The sequence below is a fragment of the Myripristis murdjan genome, chromosome 12 (genome assembly GCF_902150065.1).
Source record: "Myripristis murdjan chromosome 12, fMyrMur1.1, whole genome shotgun sequence".
Taxonomy (NCBI): Eukaryota; Metazoa; Chordata; class Actinopteri; order Holocentriformes; family Holocentridae; genus Myripristis; species Myripristis murdjan.
In genome coordinates this window covers 8,038,791-8,059,670 of record NC_043991.1, presented here as the reverse complement: position 1 = coordinate 8,059,670, position 20,880 = coordinate 8,038,791, and the positions used below count along the sequence as shown (strand labels likewise).

Genomic DNA, 20,880 nt, shown 5'->3' with positions numbered 1-20,880 from the left:
CTAGCTGTGTGATATTTTTTGCTGCATATGTTAAATACAACACCTTCAGTTAAGAGAATTCAATCAGATGCCTCTCCACTTCAGCATCTCTCACATCATGCACATACTTCACCAAGCCCGTCTGTGTGAGCGACACACACAAGGAACGGCTGCATTTTATGGGTGATCACTCTGAATCTGAATTGCCGCTGTGCTCACACACTCCATCAAGCCCGGGCTGATGAAAAATATCTGTTACGACGGAGGTTGTTAGACATCTCTCGCAATCCTTGTCCGGGGCCTGCCGATCAAAGCGCTTTTCGATTTTCAATTTCTCAAAAAGTGGACTTGAGAAATAAGAGCGCGCCGCTTCGTGGGTTTTTCCTTGAAATCCTGCAATAATTATTCATCGTTTCTTGGCATTCAAGCCTGCTACCATTCTCCTGTCAAACCTTTCTATTCATCACTCAGTCTTCAGTACCTCGCATTTTCCTGTTGCAGCGGCCAGGCTTTATGAATTGGGGTTACATAAGCTCGTATTCACAGACACACACAGACACATGTACCATTCACACAATTCCGTCTTGACCTCCAGGGCCCGGTGGGTGAAATGACCTGTGGAGGCTCAGCACCCATCTCCTCAGACAGACGGCTGCCGCAGAATTGCGGTCCACGGCCTCCACAGCTGACTCCATCATTCAGTCCCAGGTGCCCTTGTCTGGCTCCACAGGACTGGGTGACATCATCGCCACCCCCCCCCCCCCCTTCCCCTTTCCTCCTCTCCTGCTGACTCTAATGGAGGCCCGGAGCTGGTGAAGGGGCCTTGTGAATAATTTAGGAGCTCTGGTGCACTTTATAACCTGGTCTGCAAGGCTAGCCTGACATTCACCCTAAGTGCATTAGTATAATAGTCGGGGAGGAAACTAGCCTTTATTGACTAATATAATCAATAACTGCGCTTCTGTTCACAGAGTCCCCGGAGATGCTGTGTGTGTGTGTGTGTGTGTGTATGTGTGTGGGATGATGGACTAACTACAAGAAAACACTTATGTGAGTGACAAAAAAAATAAAAAATAACCTCAAATAATTACGCTGTGAGGAAAATTAGTTTATCCCCTATTCTTTGCCTAACAATGAGCAGCTGTTGTCGGGAAGGAAACAGCTGATGAATAATTTGAGTAATTTTATTCGTCCATTTCTTCCCTTGTTGAGTGAGGAGCCATCTGTGAGAATCAAAAACATAATATCCCCAAGGCAAGAGGGTGAAACTTCATTGACAGCGTACAGATGTGTCTGTGGCGACCAGTTTTAATCGGGAGGGCTGTGTGAGCGAGTAAATTCGGTGTCATCTCTGAGGGAGGGATGATGTGACAAATGGGGAAATTATCCAAGACTTTATCTCCTTGAGTAAATTGACTGCGTGGGAATATTACTTTAGAGGAGGAGCCTACCTTTGTGAGGCGAAAGATGAAGGGGAAAAAAATTGTCCGATTTAATTTACTAAAGTGCTTGCTCAGCTGTGTACATAGAAAGCACTTTTGTAAGCCTAATGGTAGAAATCAACAACAACAACACACACACACACACACACACACACACACGCAAAAAGAAAAAGAAAGGCGCCCGCACTGTTAGGCAATCCTGGCTGCTTCTCATTAACATATCCTGGGAAAGATGTGGCAACAACAAATCTGTCAATTCAATTACCTAACAGGTTCAGCAGCATCACAGGTAGTATTATGCATAATTTGGGTTGCGGAAACCTCAAATAAAAAACTCTCTCAGCAAGCTTTGATTGTGCACAGATTCTGAGTGCATTCAAGGATTCGGGCGGGCTGAGAAGTGTGGAGCAACAGTGGTGCCAAGAGAAATCCAGTGGCCTTTGTTAATCTCCTGTCACATGCAGACAACAAAGGATATGGCCAAGTGACCCCAGAGGTAGATTTACAGTGTGTCAGCAGGACCGGCAGTGACTCCCCTCCCCTCGCTCCTATACCCCGAGGATTTATCACAGCACAGAAACAGTATTTGCCAGGCAGCGTGACTCACCAAACAGGTCAAATTACAACACAGACAGCGGTGCATATCATAAAAGGCCAGCCATAGAGGATGCTTACATTATTTTAACCGGTGGAACAGGTACCCTTTCTACTTTTCATTTATATGGAAGCATGAGATTGCAAAAATATCAGTGTGCTAATGTGATTCTTTAACAGGATTTTATGTTGAACAAAATTTGAGCAAACCCTCAACCTGCTTTACTTGCTTCTATACTGTTTCCTTAAGTTTTCAACTGTTTTGACTTTACAAGCTGATTTAATTGTCTTGCATTCGTTTGTTATGAAAAGCCCCCAATCATGGGAGCGGTTCAAGGAATAATCTGACAACAACAACAACAAAATATGGCATTAAACTCAAAGTGCAGCACTGATTACAAGAGTCATGGGCAGTCTTGCCTTCATTACATCTCATATCATAAAAAATCAAAACAAAAACACTGGTATGGTTCCCCAAAGTACCACAACATGATGTAACTTCTGATAGCTATGGTGCAAAACAACATTAACTTAATAGCCATTTAGTCATTATTATAGTGTGTAATGATGTTAACTTAAAATTCAGGGAATGGTTTGACATCAGCAAAGTTCAAATTATTGGCGATTCAGTCACTTACAAAGTAAACAACATACATGGCCATAGCAAGCTGCGCTCCTGATGCCAGATCAGTAGTTCTCAAATACAAAATGAAATCTCAAGTGCAATGACCAACAAGAGAAGAAACGTACTCTGAAATTATTATCATGCATGTAGGAGCAAATTATGATTCTATCAAGCTGCCCAAATCCTTCTCTTTTACAGAGAAATTAACCTGTGTGTTACCTTATGCAAAATGCTATGTGGCATACAAGGATACTGTGTTTCTACCTACCAGCAACCTCTTTAATACAGTATACTAAACAGGGTTAAATAACACAACCTAGGTACCAAGTATACAAAAAAGTTATCAACAAAACAGTCGTAGCACCCGGCATACTTTTCGGTTTCTCAATATATTCAACTATGCAGATGACACTCTTTTATGTCGACAGATTCAGTTGTCGACCATGATGAATTATTCTAATAAATTTATTGTGTCTTTAATTCATGCACTAGTGACATAAAGTCTTTCTAAGCTGCACAAAGTTATTTCTGACCAATAGAGGGTACTGAGAGCACAAACTCCGTCTGTAAACACACAAGGCAATCATGTTTCTGGGTACATGGTAGATGTACCCAGAAGTGGTAGGTTTGTTTTCTAGATGGAAATGAGGAATAAATTTCACTCTCACGGGGCTCTTGTTGGATTACTTGGATAATTTTGTCTCCAGTTCAAAACTGCGGTGAATTTGCAGACTTTCAGCGACAAGGTAAGTTGCTTTGAATGAGCTGTTTGTGTGGCTGCGGTGCTGATTGCAGCGGCAGAGGCACTTGCACCATAGATCTGAAATTTGCATGCACTGATCTGCAGAATGTGCATTTTCAGAGAGGCTTTGAATGAAGCTGAAGAAGCAACGGGGTGAAGAGGAGGGCAGAGGAGGAGTTTATTCTCAGGCCGCCACAAAAATTTAGAAAGCTAAAACCAGGGAACAACAACAGGCTGTCTGCAAATTGTACAGTGGAAAGAACACCCAGAGTGACAGCTCTCACATTGCAAGGGGTCAATTTACTGCAACAAAATGCATGTAATATTGCTTGATGTAGACTTAAATGTTATGTGCCTTAGGCCATCCTTTTTTGGACTTATTACCTATGGCAATGTCATGCAAGGGACAGAAATATCTTCCAAAATTTTTGTAGCCAAATTTAGTGAAGCCTAGTTTTGAGGAGCACCTGATCACCTCTTTTTATCTTTAATGTCATAAAATTTTGTAATTGATAACTTCATGTCACTAATTTCAGAGAAATTCAAAGTAGTGATTCTAGGCCAAAAACAGAAAGGTGACTAACGCAAGACTGGCCGCTAAATGTGCCATGATGAATTTCACAGACCACATTTTTTTCACTGAAATTATAATTGAACTCAGATGTGTAGTCTTGTTCCACTATAACGGAAACCGAATTCATTCATCCAGCATTCTCTCCCACATCAATTTATGGCTGGATTACTGCAATGCACGACTCTATGCAAACACATTACAAAATACCTTTCCGCCGATTTAAAATGTGAGTGCTACATTCCTCTCACTTAAATACCTCACAGCCACTACAAAATGCTTCAGACTTATAAATCAAGCTATTGCATGGCTTACCTGCAAGAAATTCTATAAACCTACATGTCTGCTGGCACCTTAACGTCTTATTACTGGAACAAATTAAACCTCACGTGCAGGCCTCTGATTTGAAGGTGTCCCTTTAGTAATACAACTACTCTAAACTGGTCTAGTGGAGCTGATGAACAGGAAATTGTGAATGTGCTTAAGTTTTATTACTGTTCAATTTCCACCGTACAGTTTAGATCAATCCTACCAACTACTGTTAGTGGGACATGGAGAAAAAAAAATGTGAATTTCTCTTGCAAAAGCAGTAGTTTTGCAAGCATGCAGTAAAATGTGATTTCTACACAGACAAATTATGGCCTCATTTTGGTGTCAATTCTGTTTGTACATCCAATTTGTGGTTATTTAAATGTCACTGTTTCCGTACTGTTTTGAAAAGCTGCTGTTTGTATTGTGCTTTAGCTAACATTTGACAGTTTAAGAATACTTTTCTGTATTCACAGTGACTTGGGATAATCCTGGTGAGAGGATGCACATTTGTCTTGAATTGACATGAAAACTGATGGCCGGGGCCTGTTGCACTCATCCATTCAAACTGGTGAGTACCTTTGTAGTGATCTGGCTTTCATGTTTTGGAAAGAGAAGTGGGTCAGAGCAGATATGCCAGTGGAGTTATCAAACAGACACTGATAAACGCAGATAATGTACTACTTTGACAGTGTAATGTCTCTGGGAAAAAAAAAATGAGCTGCCAAAGTCCTAATGCTCTTGTCTGTAGCTTTGCAACAAACATCTGAGTCTAACCTCGATTGCAGACAGATTGACTTCCTGCTTGCCATTCAGACCGTACAAGGAGAAGTTAGGTGGTCTGGAGAATATCCTGCTGAATGAACTGTAATGAATCAAGGAGCAGAGCTGATTCACACCTGGCTGAAACACTCCTCTGTTCAGGCCACAATAGGAGCCTTTCTTTCCTTCATGTGACATTGAGCGTCAAAGGTCAGTAAAGTTCAGGAAGCACATGATTTTTATTTGAAAATCTATAAATTGTGAAAATGAATGCCCCTGTGTTTATTTGTGCTTCACTCCACTCTCCAGCCAGAGGCCTCACTCTACTTGCCAGCTGCCGACCTATTAGCACCCCGCAGAAACCCTAACGTTGCTGCCGTGGCCGGCTATTTGTTTGACTTTGTCATTATTGAATTGAGACACGCAGACTTAGTGGATGGGAGGTGAGAATGGGCATTGACTCATTTTGAAGGGTGCACTTGTTATATCTCTGGCCATTTTGGTGGATGTTTAGACTGAGAAGTGCTTCCAAACTTTTGATTCTGCTCTTGGACACGTTGGGGTGAGCTCTGTATTGCTGAAATACTCAGGGGTACGAAGCCAAGCTTTGCATTCTTTCTGGACCTCAGTGCTGACTCGTGAATTCATTTAATGGGGAGAACTTAAATAAACATAGAAAAGGACAGAAGGGTTTGTACTTTGGAGCAACTGAATTGTGTATGAAACTGGTTTGGCCCACGAACATCCTCAGTCTGCTGTCACAGAGCGGATGTGTGTGAGCTGTACAGACCATCAGATCTATGTGAAATAATCGTAAATTGCTGTGACTTAGATATTTTAACAAGCAGGGCACTGGCAAATGCAACCTTTTAACATACAGTGGCTAAACATTTTGAACTGTATTGCCACTACGCTTGATTTTCCACCATAACAAATGTCACACAACTGAAACTTTGTCAAACAGCAAAAAAGGCCAAATAGTGTTCCAGGCAGCTGCAAGTGTATGGTTTGGAGCTCCACACAGGAGGAATCTGTCTTGTAAACCGATATGGCTGCCCAGTCATGACCTCAGCCTCCAAGCATGAATTCTCAGTATGCTCTGTGGGTTTAAAAGCCCAGCTTTCCAGGGTAACTGAGACTAATTATCATGTGTCTCTGTGGAAAACAGGGTATGGAGCTGGAAGGAGGTGTCAACGCACCTTCTGTCTATATGTCATCTCTGTCAGGAAATAGATGGATCCACACACAGTTCCACATCTCAGGTTGGTATTTTTGCACAAAAATGTATCTTATGCGTCTGAAACTCCCAAAGTATGGTTTGGCCGTGTTTCTCCCTCAAAGGACATCCATGGTTTCTGCCTTGTGCAAAAGCAGTGCTCATCTTTTATGCAAATTTAACTTCTCATATTTCACTTTGACTCTGCATGAACTACAGTAAACCCAGATGAGTCAAAAAAAATTGATTTCTTCTCCTAGCTTATACAGCAGATGTACTCAAGCTGTTATCCTGCAAGCTTGTGATTGATGGTCTATGGGACCTGATGAACACAGTGACTATAATATGAAGACAGCAGGTGGTCTTGTAGAGCAAAGCTCTCTGGGTATCCCCTTGGGGGGGCTTGGTGCACAAAGTTCCCCCAGGCTCTCAGTGGTGGATAGCTTAAAGTGATAACAGCTCCCACTCTGCTTTGCCCATTAGCCTTAAATACTTGTGGCTTCATGTGATCAATTGTAATTGAGGTTGTGCCCCATGATAGCTTGTGAGTAGCCTTTGCATCTGCCATCTACATTAGTTCTACATGTGGATGAACAGATGCTCTGCTAGAACTTGAGTCATGATGCAAGAAAGCAAGTAGTTGCTTAAAATGTAATGACTATGAAATGTAATGAGCTTGCTGTTAGAGTGGAAACGGGAGACTCGTGTCACCCTGGGTTTCAAAGTGTATAAAGATAAGAGCATTAAGTCTAATGTCTCACTTCAATTATCTACCTGATAAAGACCTGGAGGAAACACATCACAACCCACTCATTTTAAAACTTGATTAAAATCCATCTCAGACTTGGCTGAAGTTCTCTGGTTTGAGTTAAATGTGACTGAAATTTGTGCAACTGTTGCTGTAATACAGTAGTGCTGGGAAGCCTGTGGATTCCAGAAAATAGTCTGTTTTCCATTCCCTTCTGAATATGGGAAGGACTTGACCAACGACTTCAGCATCTGATGACTAAAGTGATCAGCACTTAGAAGCTGATAATGAGACAGCTGAGCACAGCAGTGGCCAACTAGCTGGCAGTCACATAGCAACCCCTAGTGGTTAAACAAGGAACCATACACAGATAAAATCGAAGTCCATTTTATTAAAAGCAAGATAAAGAGGCAAGTTAAAAATTTTAAAGTCAATGTCACTTTTCACAAGTGAATCTGTACACTCAGCACATGGTGCTAAAAACCTGGAACCTCACTGGGTGAGCTGCATTGCAAAATCCTTAATCAGTGGAGACTTCAGCTGTGGAATGGTGGAAATCCTCATCATCTTAGATGTAGAGTATTTGTTTTTGATTGTCTGCAAGACAAACAATTGTAGTCAGTTAATGTTTCCACAGAAGATGCTTTCCATGTTCTAGTTCAAGGGCCTGTTAGGACTAGAATGCTGTAACAGTCATTATCCTAACAATGAGATAATCACTATACACATACAAGTTAGTCACTCAAACTAATCAAAACTGCAATATCTAAGATGCAGGAGATGCACTTTATAAAGTGCAGGGTGAAGCTATTGTTGCAAATGCAGGGGACTCCAAGATTCTTGCCTACAAGTTGTAGTTTCCAGATGTAACATGTTTGGTACAGACACCATAATTTTAATTGCCTCTTCAGAGAATGCAACTTACTAAATTCATGAATAATCAATTTTAAACCTATTGCTCAGCCTCTGTCACTTACCATGTGCTTGGTCTGTCCTCCGTTCACTTTTACAACATTTTTTGCAAGGTGTCTCATCACTGGCATCAGGTTATCTGCTGTGTAGTTCATGTAGTGCTGCAGGGTTGCATCCTAGAAGAGATCAGATCAGGCAGATTTTCCAGGTGAAGTGCCATGATGTTCAAATAGAAGCCAAGCATGTGCCATGGAGGCACAAGAACCTGCAGGTTACTGAGTAAACTCAACCACTAAGTGAGTAAATTTTGCTGGTTAACAGCAGCACCAACTTACCCATTCACCACTTTTCAAGACCAGGAGTGTGAGGGCCAAAGCAGCACTAGCCACCTGGGAAGGTGGAAAATGCACCATCTCATAATCCAACATGCTGAGCTCCAAAAGGTACTTTGCCAGGGTGTGTTGCTGGGCAGTTACCTGCAGATGAATAGGAATTTGGGACGTAACCAAATCAGTAACCAAGTCTTGTAAGGACCAAATTAAAGTGATCTATTTGATACAGCTCAGTTTGTGAATCATTTGATTCTAGGTAAAAGAGAAGACAAACCTCATAAACCTTTGAGGCCCTTCTGAGGAACTGGAGGGGGAGAGGGCGACCCAAGCTGAAGTTGAGCACTTCGAGGATCTTCATCTCCATTTGTCTAATTTGAGCAGTGGTGTAAGCCCCATCTGTTACATAGGCAAAGTCTGAAATCTCTGGAGGGTACATCTCTTCATATTTGGCAGAAAGGAACATGGCGGTCACACCGACCAGCTGTAGCTGTTTCTTTGAAACAGGGTGGTCCTGTTGGAAAGAGGACCAAGTTTAAGACACTAAATTTCTCAAGTCAACAGCAGACAAACAAAATGTGACTCACATGTGTAATATGTCTTTATCTAGGAAGAAAGCAACACAGAGTGCAAATCCATGAGCAAAAGAGCCAAAAAGGAAACTTGGCTCTTGTATTTCTCTAAAACAATCTGATAGGCATATACTCCAGTGGCCAAGATCATGTTGCTGTCCTAAATGTAGTTAGTATGCAATGCCAGTGTAAATCACTGCATATGAAGGATAGTCTAAGTTTTGACAAATTTATACCACATATTAGTGCCTGTATTATACATGGAGCTAGTCTAAGGTCTTGTTTTTGCACTGAGTGAAGCAAAGTCACCAATTGTGCAAAGCTGACTCAGCAAGTTACCTGCAGAAAGCGGTCGATGACTGCCACTGTCATGTACATCGTCTCCTGGAGGAGCTGGAACTTCAGGCTCACTTGCGCAAGCCAATCAATGAGAATAGCTCTCATGTTTCCAGTCACTTCCCGACCCTGAAGATACTGAGGTCTGACGCCCTGCTCAATCTTGGGGATGCAAAGAGAGAAAACAGTTTTAGGAAAGAACTTAATTTTCTGCTAACTAACCAAATGAATAGAAGAAATAATCTATGTGAAGTCATGGCGGCCTACCTCAAGCTGTTGAAGATACTTGTAAATATCTTTAACATATTCACTACAGAGCATGAGGTTCTCATTATCGTCGGCGTCCACGTCCTTGATGGGGCCTTGCAGAAGCACGTCTGAAAACGCCTGGCAGAGGTCGGCGGGCGCAGAGCCAGAGATGTCCATCGGAGAGGGGGACGCCGGCTCGGGCAAAACCTGAGACAATGGAAATTCAACAGAAGTTGCAAACACACAATAGCCTGAGGAGTGATTTGTGTTTCTTTGGAGGCTGTTGACCATTTAGCAGCTTGATAGAAACTTAACTAACCTGCACTTCAGGTGGTGGGGGTGCAACATTTTCTTTTGGCTGCTCAATCACAGGGGCTTTTTCAACCTTAGTGGGGAGTGTAGTTGGTTTAATGGCCGCTTTCTTGGCTTCCTGAAAACAAAGAAAACAGGAAAGTCAGAGGTGCCATCCAGTCATGTTTAAAACTCTGGAGCTTTCACAATATTCACATTCACTCACCTTTTTGAGCCCCTGGTTTTTAATAGCAACATTGTTCCCAATATCCCCCAGGGCTGCCCGTGGCCTGAGAGTGGGTTTGTTGGCCGGGCATGCTTTGTCGGCCAGGTTATTTGTAGCAGGCAGGCGGTTCTGTGAGAAAAAAAATGGCAATAAAGAAAAGTTCATTTTCAAATACATGTTAAAGTTAAGGTAAACTAGTTTTTTTTAGACAATTCTTGAGATGAATTTGTTGCACGAGAACAAACATTCGAGAGGGACACGAGGCCAGCGAGCATTCGAGGCGTTTAAAAGACACACAAGCATGAAAATGGTCGCGAAAACAACTTCATTCAACACCACAATAAAACTGCGTGTATTTTTTTTAAATGGTAATAATTAAAAACACTAACCCTTGTTACGCGGAGAGCCATTTGGAAGTCTGTGTCGCTCCGGCAGAGAAAGAGGAGGTGAATGAAACAGCACACAGAGTCTGAAGGTGTAGCCTGTTGGTTTAAATCGTCGCTCGCTCGATGGGATTGGCTGCCGTCGAGTCCATCCCGGCCTCTGATTGGACGAACGCCGCTGTTTCAAATGCGTTCCCAGGACGACCGGGGACCACGTGACAGGGCGCATCAGCTGTTTTGTATTTCGGCCTTTATTTCCTCTTCCTGCTTTCTTCAAGTCGCTGACGAGGATGGAGAAATACAGTGCAGGAGGATGAGTGGGCGAAACAGATGAGAGAAATAAAATTAAAGAAGAGAATTAAAACAGGGATGGGGATGAACTTGCACAGAAAATAAAGAGTTTTCCTGCTCAGTTATTTAGGATCTTACACAACACAAAGTCCTAAGCTCATCCTGCAGGGCGTCCAGGGTGGCAATAATTAAAAAAGTGTAGCAAAATAAAGAAGAAGTGCAGCAAAACGTCGCAATCACGTCAACACAATTTTGATTTGGCCGTGTCAATTTTCCCGAGATTCTGCTTTGTTTTCCCAAGTAGTTTCCCGTAAATATCTTGTATTTTTAACTTTTCCACAAAAAAAAAAAAAAAAAAAAAAGTTTGCTACATTCCCCTCCGGTACAGCAGGTGGCAGTATAACATCAAGTGACGAGAAGTCATTCAATCAAATTCTAGTTAAACAATGTATGTTGCTATAATAATATTACAGAAATAAGATAGGATGTAAAATGCAGGTAAGTCCATTAAAGTCGTCATAAGCTACTATTAAAGTGCTATAAATACGCTATACAATCTACAAGAAAGTTATTTATCATGATATAGTTATTTATTATTGATACTGTAATAATATAGATTATGTAAAAAGAAGAAAATAAAAAAGAGACACTTTAATTACTCAGTATCATTGCAGGCTCTTATGTGATGTTTTTTAAAAGTAATTTTCCATTCATATATGAAGCAGGTGCACATGCAGCTGAATATGTACAACTGTGTTACAGAAAATAGAGTGGCAGTGGACAACTGCAGCACTTCAGCAGCTTCACTGTCATGTAAAATGCTCAAGCTCACAAATAACACTCCTCACAAGGTGTCACCCTCAGCTCAATGCATCTCCTAATAATTATTCATCTTCTCTCAAAATCGCAGCTGAAGCATGATGTGTAAGTGATGTCTACATATCCTCATTCAATTGATACACAAATAAACTTCTAAATGCTGAATTTATATGTGCATTTTATGTTTTCATTTATTCAGTGCAGGGATGTTCACAGCATTTCCCTTTCAACAGGTTTCTGATTCTCTCTACCAAACTGTAGTCACTTACTTCATGCAGGAACCAACAGCTGATCCAGTCCTTGTTGCACTGATATTTTAAAACAAATGTGGTGATTTGAGGATTTACTGTGTGTACCTCTGTGTATTTTTGTACGGGCTGTATGGACAAATTTCCCTTATTTTCAAACCCCACTGTTGACAGGTATGGGTAAGTGATAAAAGTTGCTGTTTTTGTTCTTATATAGTTACAAATATTATTTGAAATTGACTATCCATTGCATTTCTATATCGACTAATATCCACTTCACCACTTTGTATTGCTCACTCCACTGTTTTTACCTGCTGGAATTAATATATGATAAACAGTAATTTTACTTTCTTCAGTGTTTATTCTGCATTTGCTTGAAACATCCGGAGTGCATTTCACAAAACAGAACTGGAAGGTTAACCAGCTGTGAAAAAGATTACATCCTGCTGGTGTTGATTGCAATCTGTAAAACAAGCCTTGAGCACCAGGTTAACATGATTCAGTCATGCATGATGGCTAGTAATAAATAAAAGTTAGGCTATATAATGTTTTTCTGAGTTATCCGGTGTAGCCTAGTTGGTAATCCTGCTTTCCAAATTGATGAAATCCAAGCCTGAATGAGATTAATAGTACAGCACTATTTTCCTTTTCATCCTCAGATGACAAAAGCCAGTTATTGCTCTAGTACCTGAAGTGATTCTTTTAAAATTTGCAGACTGAGACTCAGGCACTGCAGGTTATAGTTAAACCAGTGCTTGTGCATCATAGGAAAACATCCAGATGGATTATGTAAGTGTGGACGTCCTGAAACAGTCAAACAAGTTTTCCTGGAATATACCGAATAAATTACAGAAAGAAGTATTTTTTAACCCTCATAAGGTATTCGGGTCTGTGGGACCCGTTTTCACAAAAAACAAACATACACTACTCACAAAAAGTTAGGGATATTCGGCTTTCGGGTGAAATTTCAGGATGAACCTAAAATGCATTATAACCTTTCCAGGTGAACTTAATGTGACCTTCTGTAAACTTTCGAATGCACATGTCCAACTGTTCAGTGTTTCAGTACTTTTTGCACAAGTTGCTGTTCTCTAACAAGGAGTTTAACGGCAAAATTCACATCAGGTGTTTGATGCTCCAGCTCATCGAGGTCGTATCATTAGGGAACGGCTGCTGGAGACTGGGGTACCTCAAATGGAGTGGCCTGCACTTTCTCAGACCTGAATCCCATAGAAAACCTATGGGATCAGCTGAGTCGCCGTGTAGAGGCTCGGAGCTCTGTACCCCAGAACCTCAATGTCCTGAGGGCCACCCTTCAAGAAGAGTGGGATGCCATGCCTCAGCAGACAATAACTCGACTTGTGAACAGCATGAGACATCGTTGTCAAGCTGTAATTGATGCTCAAGGGCACATGACAAGTTATTGACACTGACATTTTTTGTTGTGGTATATCCACCACTGTTGTTGGCTTTTGTTTCAATAAATTGTTTGAGATGAGGAAATCACCAGTGTATGCTTTTACTTAAATGCCCTACTTTCATGATATAATATCACTGTAGCGTGAACTTTTTACATTTTCCATAAATTTCACCCAAAAGCCAAATATCCCTAACTTTTTGTGAGTAGTGTATGTATTGTTTATATTACTTGCAACTGGGATGAAGTAAAAATCTGCTGAGTATCTTAACAACAAAAGGTTTTATTATGTTGAATTAAAAGCCCCAATTTGCAATGGGTCCACCAGATCCAGCAGGACTCCCTGTGTAACAAAAAAACGAATACCATATGAGGGTTAATAAGAAATCGACTAGTCATTTTTCTTTTAAGCCTTTCTTTCCACATGATTCAGGGTTTTATGTGAAAATATGAAGTGTGGTCGTGTTAGTTTCGTCCTGGAGGGGGCGGCAATACACCTAGTAGCCTCTACACTGCCAGAGGGGCAGAAGAAGAAGAAGGAGAAGAAGCAGAAGCAGAAGAAGTAAGTCGTGAGTAAGCAGCAGACGGACTCAGCCTCCTTTTTAATATCCTCGCTGCTACTCCGGTTAAAGAAATACGGAGCATCACATCAAACACACAGCCAGAGGGGCAAGAGGAAGGCTCAGCCGCTCCGTTAGCCATCTGTCCAAGTTTCTGCAGAAGCCAGCGACTGCGATACACACGGTAAGAGAGCAGAGCGGCGGTGGCGTTTGGTTTAATAACAATACCGACTGAAATAAACAGCTGCTCTAAAAATAAACCAGCTTTTCACGCTTGATAAAGTTGTAGGTGACAGCTTGTGACTCTTTGCTGCGGTGTGATATCGTGATTTCGTTGTAGTTAAACACGTGTCGCAAGAAAGTGTTTGTCTTCCACATTAAACCTGTGAAGTCACTTAGATAACTCACCTATTCCTTCTTGATTGACGAGTGACGCTACCGGTGACTTAGTTAGATAGTTAGCTACGGAAAATAAGGGTAAGTTAATGTGTCAGTGTCAGCGAAATGTCTGCTGACTTGGTGCTCAAGTGTTGGGAAAGTTACGTCGCTTTTCAGCCTGGATCAAGTTAGCTTGTGTGCTAACATTAGCAGGCTAACGTCTGGGTAGCACAAAGCCTCACTAACGACTAACTGTTTGCTGCTGTCCGTGAGAGTTCAATTAACTGTTAAATACCACACATTAAGCTTTATTAACTATGTAACTAACACGTCGAGTTTTTTCCTGGTTTATTTATTTTATTTTTTGGTGTGATGTTGTCCGGCGTCAGGCAGTGGTTTGGAGAGAGACGCTAACACAGAAGTTAGTTAGCCTGTTAGCCTGTTAGCTCGCTAGCATGACTCAGTAGATTTACAGCAGTCAGGTAACTGTGCTCTGTTTCTCGGTCTGTGTTTGTCAGGAGGTGTTTGAGGGCTGCAGCTGGGCCGAGAGGGGGGCACATGACCGGGATGACCCCTCCGGCCATCTGGTTTTCACCTAACCGGGCATGTTGGCGATAAGCAGCGTCACGTCCCGGAGCTAATCTTAGCCGGCTATAGTTAGCAAGCGGTCAGACAGTCACCCTGAGCACTAAGATGCTTAAAGCCCTGAGACACACTGGCATCAGAGAGTCGGTGTGACTTGTTCAGCAGCTGTGCACATGTCTGACTCGGTGCACAAAAATTCATACCTCGATATTTACACTACTCACAAAAAGTTAGGGATATTCGGCTTTTGGGTGAAATTTCAGGATGAACCTAAAATGCATTATAACCTTTACAGGTGAAGTTAATGTGACCTTCTGTAAACTTTTGAATGCACATGTCCAACTGTTCAGTGTTTCAGTACTTTTTGCACAAGTTGCTGTTCTCTAACAAGGAGTTTAACGGCAAAATTCACATCAGGTGTTTGATGCTCCAGCTCATCGAGGTCGTATCATTAAGGAATGGCTGCTGGAGACTGGGGTACCTCAAATGGAGTGGCCTGCACTTTCTCCAGACCTGAATCCTATAGAAAACCTATGGGATCAGCTGAGTCGCCGTGTAGAGGCTCGGAGCTCTGTACCCCAGAACCTCAATGTCCTGAGGGCCGCCCTTCAAGAAGAGTGGGATGCCATGCCTCAGCAGACAATAAGTCGACTTGTGAACAGCATGAGACGTCGTTGTCAAGCTGTAATTGATGCTCAAGGGCACATGACAAGTTATTGACACTGACATTTTTTTTGTTGTGGTATATCCACCACTGTTGTTGGCTTTTGTTTCAATAAATTGTTTGAGATGAGGAAATCACCAGTGTATGCTTCTACTTAAATGCCCTACTTTCATGCTATAATATCACTGTAGCGTGAGCATTTTATATTTTCCATAAATTTCACCCAAAAGCCAAATATCTCTAACTTTTTGTGAGTAGTGTATGCCAAATATCTCGTAACCTATACCCTATGACAGTGGGTTCACACTTACTTGACATTTTCAGAGTAGCAACAGCTCCAAAATCAGCATAACAATACCAACTGGATGTAGAAAATGCAGTTGCTTCCCAAAATATTTAGAATAAAACAGATCAGTCTAATGTCTAATTAGGTTAACCTTAATTTTGATATCACCCCTATAGTTTTCTTTGCATGTTCATATCTAGATAACAATGTGACAGTGATATATTGTTCAGCCCTAATCCAATCCTTTTTGCATTTTTCTTATTGTAAACAAATCTCACTAGTGTTGCCTATTCCTAAGCAGCTGGATGTGTATATAGCTTTGCACTGTGGTGAGTTTGTGTGCCTTTGACTCAACTACCTCACATTGCTCTCTTGCGACTGAGGGAAGCAGCCCAGCACACCGCAGTCAGCTGGCTTACACGTGAAGGTGCACATTGCTGTAGTGTCATGATTTTTTTTTTTTTTTTTTTTTTTTTTTTTTTGGAAGGGGAAATATCTGACTCACCTCCCCAGAAAGCCTTGTGTAACATTTTGACTTACAATATTTGAGGTGAAACTTCTCTCCTCTCCTTCCTTCCCTGTTTCATAGAATAGAGTCAGCGTCTTCTCTTTTAAGGGGAATCTTTAGGCTTTGTTTGAAAATATAAGGCTGGAGGATGACACACTGATTATTTTTGCCATGGCTTCACTGTGCGTTGTCCTTCACATTCCTGTCGTGATCACGTAAAATCAATAATTCTGATTGTGTTTATCCAAACAGGCACAGTGGATGTGCTGGATGTGCAGTGCTGATTAGCCTGTAGGGCTGCAAGAAACAATTGTTCCTTCATGAATTGCCAATTTATTGGTTAGTTTTCCAATTAATCATACGCTGTCAGATAATTGCAAATGCTCAGGAAGTCAGCAGAGTCCGAACATGGTGGCCTCAGGTTGGTTCCGTTCTCTGACCAGCAGCAGACAGCCACAAACTAGTTTTATAGTGATATTAGTGGAGAAGAATAAGAAAATCTTAGTTAATTTGAAATCAGCAAATTTGGCTTTTTTACTTGACAAATGGTGAAATCATTGATTATTGAAACTCATCAGTTCATTTTCTGTTGATCAACTAATTGAGAAGTGTTTCAGCACTTATTGTCAGCTGTTAGCAGGATGCCAGCACCAGTTTTGAAGACGCTCAAGAGCAATGAATTTGTTTTGACACCAAGAGCTCATCAGTTGATCGTACATTGACTTGTGTTAAAGCCTGTGAATCAGAGTTGATGAGTGCTGCCCCTATGTTAAATTATATTATGCAACTATGAAGTTATTTCGACCATACTCATGATATGGACCCTGATGGCGTAATGATTTTATTGAATATACATTATAATTGTTTTAGTAGGAGGCGCAAATCCAATACACTCTAAAGTGGTATAATAAACCACCCTGCTGGATCAGATTTTAGATCATTCTGAGTTATTCTACATAGCTATTGAAGAAGTTAAAGTGTAGAAGGGGACCATAACTCATCTGGGCCATGTGGTGGCTTTTCAACCACACACCCCACTCGCTCAAGTAATTGCTGCCTTGTGATGCACCATGTAGAATGAGTGAGTGCAGCTGAGGTGAGCCTGGAAAGGGTAATCTAGTGAGGCTGCAAGACACGGCAGCCCCCAGCTACACCTATCTAAAGACTCCCGAAAGGCGTACAGCCCTCGCCTGTGAGTTATACAACAATCAATCTGCCTGGGTCACGGTCTCGTTTTTGTGTAGAGTGTCTGTGGTCGTGATGCAGACTCTCTGAATAGTTTTTGAGCAACAAACTGAGTAATCAAGTTAGCCACTGGGCATTGAATGTGCACTTTAGGATGTTTTCATTCGGTGCTTGGTAAGTTCAGTTGCTAACCATTTAGGTTTTATTTTGTTTACCTGTGTTTATCCTCACACACTGGTCAATTCGGGTGATTTCTTTGTTTGGCTCCTCAGGTCATCTCACTGGGCAGCAGGCGACATGGCCCAGGAGACCAATCAGACCCCAGTTCCTATGCTCTGTCCCACTGGCTGTGGTTTCTATGGCAACCCCAGGACCAATGGCATGTGCTCAGTCTGTCATAAGGAGCACCTGTCAAGACAGAACAACAGTGGAGTCAGTTCCTTGAGTGCAGTTGGTATGAAATACTGTTTGTTACAGCTATTCTTCAGCTAGAGTAAATATGTCTTCTACCTGCATCCCCCCATCACAAAGCCTGGCTCTGACTTTTGCCCAAATTGTTTTCCTCAGGTGGTAGTGGCGTGTCCAGTGGCACGACAGCTGAGGCTTCTGCCATCCAGAGATTGGAGGCCTTGAACGAAGCCGTTGCTGCTGCAGAGGTGACTGCCATGGTCAATGCTGAAGTTGAGGCTATTTACGCTCAAGCTGCCAGGTGAGGGCTCTGAGGGTGAGGGTTACAGTCACATTACCCTGCAGTAGATGAGTAAACATTCATTGTTTTATTATAAGCCAGATCCTCACATTCCCCAAGGATCTGTTTCACTAGGCAGGCCAATAATTTAATTTACCCCTCTTTAATGTACTGTTTTCTTTTTATTTCCTCACCACTGACAGTGGAGTTTCATCGTCCCTTTCTGTAACCCAACAAATGGCAGAGATGAACCTCGCTAGTGAGGAGAAGGGAGCATCAGCCAGCAAAGTGGAGCTCACAGAGCCTGGTGGGTATCAGAAATGTACTCTTTTATTGTGGGCAGTGGAGGATTGCAGCTAAGGAAATGATAATTGAACTGCCTTTTTTTTTTTTTTTTTTTTGTCCCCAGTGGTTAGTCAGCCTACAGCCTCAACATCCCAGCCCAGCACTGCTGACAGCGACGAGTCCAAAACCCCACAGCCCCCTAAACCCAAGAAGAATCGCTGCTTTACGTGCCGCAAAAAGATCGGCCTTACAGGTGAGCGTCGCTTGTCTCAGTGACAGACAGGCCATCGTGACATATGTTGATAAATTTCTCTGTAAGGCAGTAAAGATGATGCAGTGTGCACAGAGCATCTAGGGTCAACCATGTTTTCTCTGTTGGTGCACGTGTTCTTGTGACTCCATCTACCCTTCTCTGTGTTATTTCAGGTTTTGACTGCCGCTGTGGGAATATGTTCTGTTTCGCTCACCGTTACTCAGATAAGCACAACTGTCCGTACGACTACAAAGCCGAGGCTGCTGCCAAGATCCGCAAAGAGAACCCTGTGGTTGTCGCTGAGAAGATCCAGAGAATATGAAAATTGGACCCTCGGTTTGATGATTCGTTCTGGGACTGATTAGGCTTTAAAAATTGACCAGCCCGATCTGCATTTTGAAGGAATTATTATCATTACCATTTTTGAGACTTTTTCTCTTCCATTTTTGTCTCTGTCTTAGCTAAAAACATTTACAGCGCTGGCAGTTGATAAACATAAATGTGAGGGATGTCGGAGGGGACTCGAAGTGGTTGCGCTCCGCCGGTGCAATCAGCGATTCCGTTCAGCCTCGCTGGCTTGTCAGACGGTGTCCTGGTTTGCTCTCGGGGTTTGTGTTAACAACCTGAAATGCTTCTCGGTGCTCCTGGGATCTTGCCCTTGCTCCTCAAACACACGGCTTAGACAACATGATAAAAGAACTTGGATGCTAGCGTTTTGTTGCTGGCTCGTTCTTCCTTTCCTTCTGCTGTGTGTTGGGCACTAGAAACATGGCGTAGGTTGACAGGCTAGATTTTTTTCCCTCTGTGGATCTAGGGCTAAATGCTGTGATGCGCTTTGTACCCAGGAGTCTGGATGGCAGGAGCTGTGCCTGTTGACGTCCTGCTACTGGGGTCGACGACCTTTCAACCATCCACTGAATACATGTCATCTGACAATTTTGAGGACTCTTGTTATTTTATGCTTTTTGTGTTCTTTGTTTTTAAGAAGATGTTGAGAATATGGGTTGCTGTATGACAATTAGCCTGAACTTGTATTAATTTTTGCCTTTGGAAGGGTTAGCTCCACTAATATGAATCTTGTACTTTGTTACTGAATGTTTGTTTTGTTTTTTTTATTATTATTTTTTTCTTTTTAAGAGAGTTGGTTGTGATGATGGGAGTGTTACATTTTGTGTATCAAACGCAAGTGTTTTTATGATGGACAGTTTCTCAGTGTTGTGCAAGACTAAGGCCCCGTTTACAACTCGCATTAAAATGCAATGTGTATCAGGATATGTTGCCCATATGAGGAAAAAAAAACCCATATTAATACAAGGTGTAAGTACACATTGTGATCGGTATTCAATCAAATATGATCTGATCTCCTCCAGGTGTAAATGCAGTCCGTACAGCTGAGACACATTCAGTTGATAAAATCCGCCCATAAGTTGAAAGTGTCTTGTCCTCCTGTGGCCTGTAGCAGACATGGGACGGGTTCCAGAAATAAGGGGGGACATGGGGAGGTCCCCCGCATCCCTCATGTCTCCCTCACTTTATTCCATCCACAAAACGTTATGGTCAGTCCAGTCAGTTTTTTTTTTTTTTGGTTTTTTTTTTTTTGTAGAGATGTAGCAAAATTCTTTTCTTCTTTCTTTCTTCTTTTAGAGAGAGAGAGCTCATACTTCTATGATAGTTAAAATAAAATGGACCTCAGTCAGGATGAATTGTAACAATGTCCAATAATGATCTTTTATCACCTTTTTGCTTTGTGGTGTTTGCAGGAAAGTAGGAGTGATTTGCCTCAGTAATCCATCCTAATAACAGGCCTGGGGGAAAAAAAAAAAAAAAAAAAAAAAAAAAACAGGCATCAGGGTTGTTTTTGTAGGTTTTGCTTTCCTGGCTCTCAAACGTTCAGTGATAGTTTGGTAAATATTTGAACCACTTCAGATCAGATGTCTGGATCTCCTTTATAAGTCCCTTTTTTATCTAGCTTTTTGAATTAACCTTTTGACCTCCTGAGATAACGTGCAGAAAAACGTCTGAGACCAAAAAACTATTGATGCATTCTTCAAACTAAAGTAAGCTGACTTTTGCTGAAAATGATGTTAAAGTGTTTTCCCACTCATTAGGTCATAATGTTTATTTTAACTAGTCCAAGGTTACATAGCCCTAGATATTTATAGCTTCATGTTAATGATGTTTGTTAGAATGTAGTAATGCTGGATAAGGACATATCTACAGTCAAAAAGTTACGTTAGTTATTTATTACACTTAATTATTTATTTTAGTTGCAGTGAGTGGTTATCAGTGATTTACTTGCAGTTTTTGTTGCTGACTCCACCTACTAAGATCCAATCATGATGCAGCACAATCCAGATTAGGAGAATTCATGATAACGGCAGGTGTAAATGCGAGTCCCGATGTCAGATGTCATTGTCCAGATAACGT

General features: G+C 41.7%; 2 protein-coding genes across 2 annotated transcripts; one reads left to right on the top strand and one right to left on the bottom strand.

Moving 5' to 3' along the window:
* Window positions 1–7,359: 7,359 nt before the first annotated feature.
* On the bottom strand, window positions 7,360–10,377 carry ccnb1 (cyclin B1). Its single transcript, XM_030065201.1, has 9 exons — window positions 10,293–10,377; window positions 9,904–10,032; window positions 9,706–9,816; window positions 9,405–9,593; window positions 9,141–9,299; window positions 8,507–8,743; window positions 8,236–8,376; window positions 7,966–8,076; window positions 7,360–7,585 (listed from the first exon to the last, which is right to left on the bottom strand). The coding sequence occupies exons 1-9, from the start codon at window positions 10,311–10,313 to the stop codon at window positions 7,481–7,483; spliced, it is 1,203 nt and encodes a 400-aa protein (XP_029921061.1). The 5' UTR covers window positions 10,314–10,377; the 3' UTR covers window positions 7,360–7,480.
* Window positions 10,378–13,591: 3,214 nt separating this feature from the next.
* LOC115368829 (AN1-type zinc finger protein 5-like) lies at window positions 13,592–20,340 on the top strand. Its single transcript, XM_030065202.1, has 6 exons — window positions 13,592–13,805; window positions 17,500–17,681; window positions 17,795–17,936; window positions 18,119–18,222; window positions 18,325–18,453; window positions 18,627–20,340. Exons 2-6 carry the CDS (start codon window positions 17,525–17,527, stop codon window positions 18,773–18,775), a joined length of 681 nt encoding a protein of 226 aa, XP_029921062.1. The 5' UTR covers window positions 13,592–13,805; window positions 17,500–17,524; the 3' UTR covers window positions 18,776–20,340.
* The last annotated feature ends 540 nt before the right edge of the window (window positions 20,341–20,880 follow it).

Excerpts from the sequence above, each read along its gene's own strand:
- ccnb1 (XM_030065201.1), bottom strand. The coding sequence starts at position 10,313 with ATGGCTCTCCGCGTAACAAGG. Across the intron at positions 9,817-9,903 it reads AAAACCAGGGGCTCAAAAAG|GAAGCCAAGAAAGCGGCCAT; the intron begins GTGAGTGAATGT and ends CTTTGTTTTCAG. Across the intron at positions 7,586-7,965 it reads GAGGACAGACCAAGCACATG|ACAATCAAAAACAAATACTC; the intron begins GTAAGTGACAGA and ends TTTGTCTTGCAG.
- LOC115368829 (XM_030065202.1), top strand. The coding sequence starts at position 17,525 with ATGGCCCAGGAGACCAATCAGACCCCAGTTCCTATGCTCTGTCCCACT. Across the intron at positions 17,937-18,118 it reads ATTTACGCTCAAGCTGCCAG|TGGAGTTTCATCGTCCCTTT; the intron begins GTGAGGGCTCTG and ends CACCACTGACAG. Across the intron at positions 18,223-18,324 it reads AGTGGAGCTCACAGAGCCTG|TGGTTAGTCAGCCTACAGCC; the intron begins GTGGGTATCAGA and ends TTTTGTCCCCAG.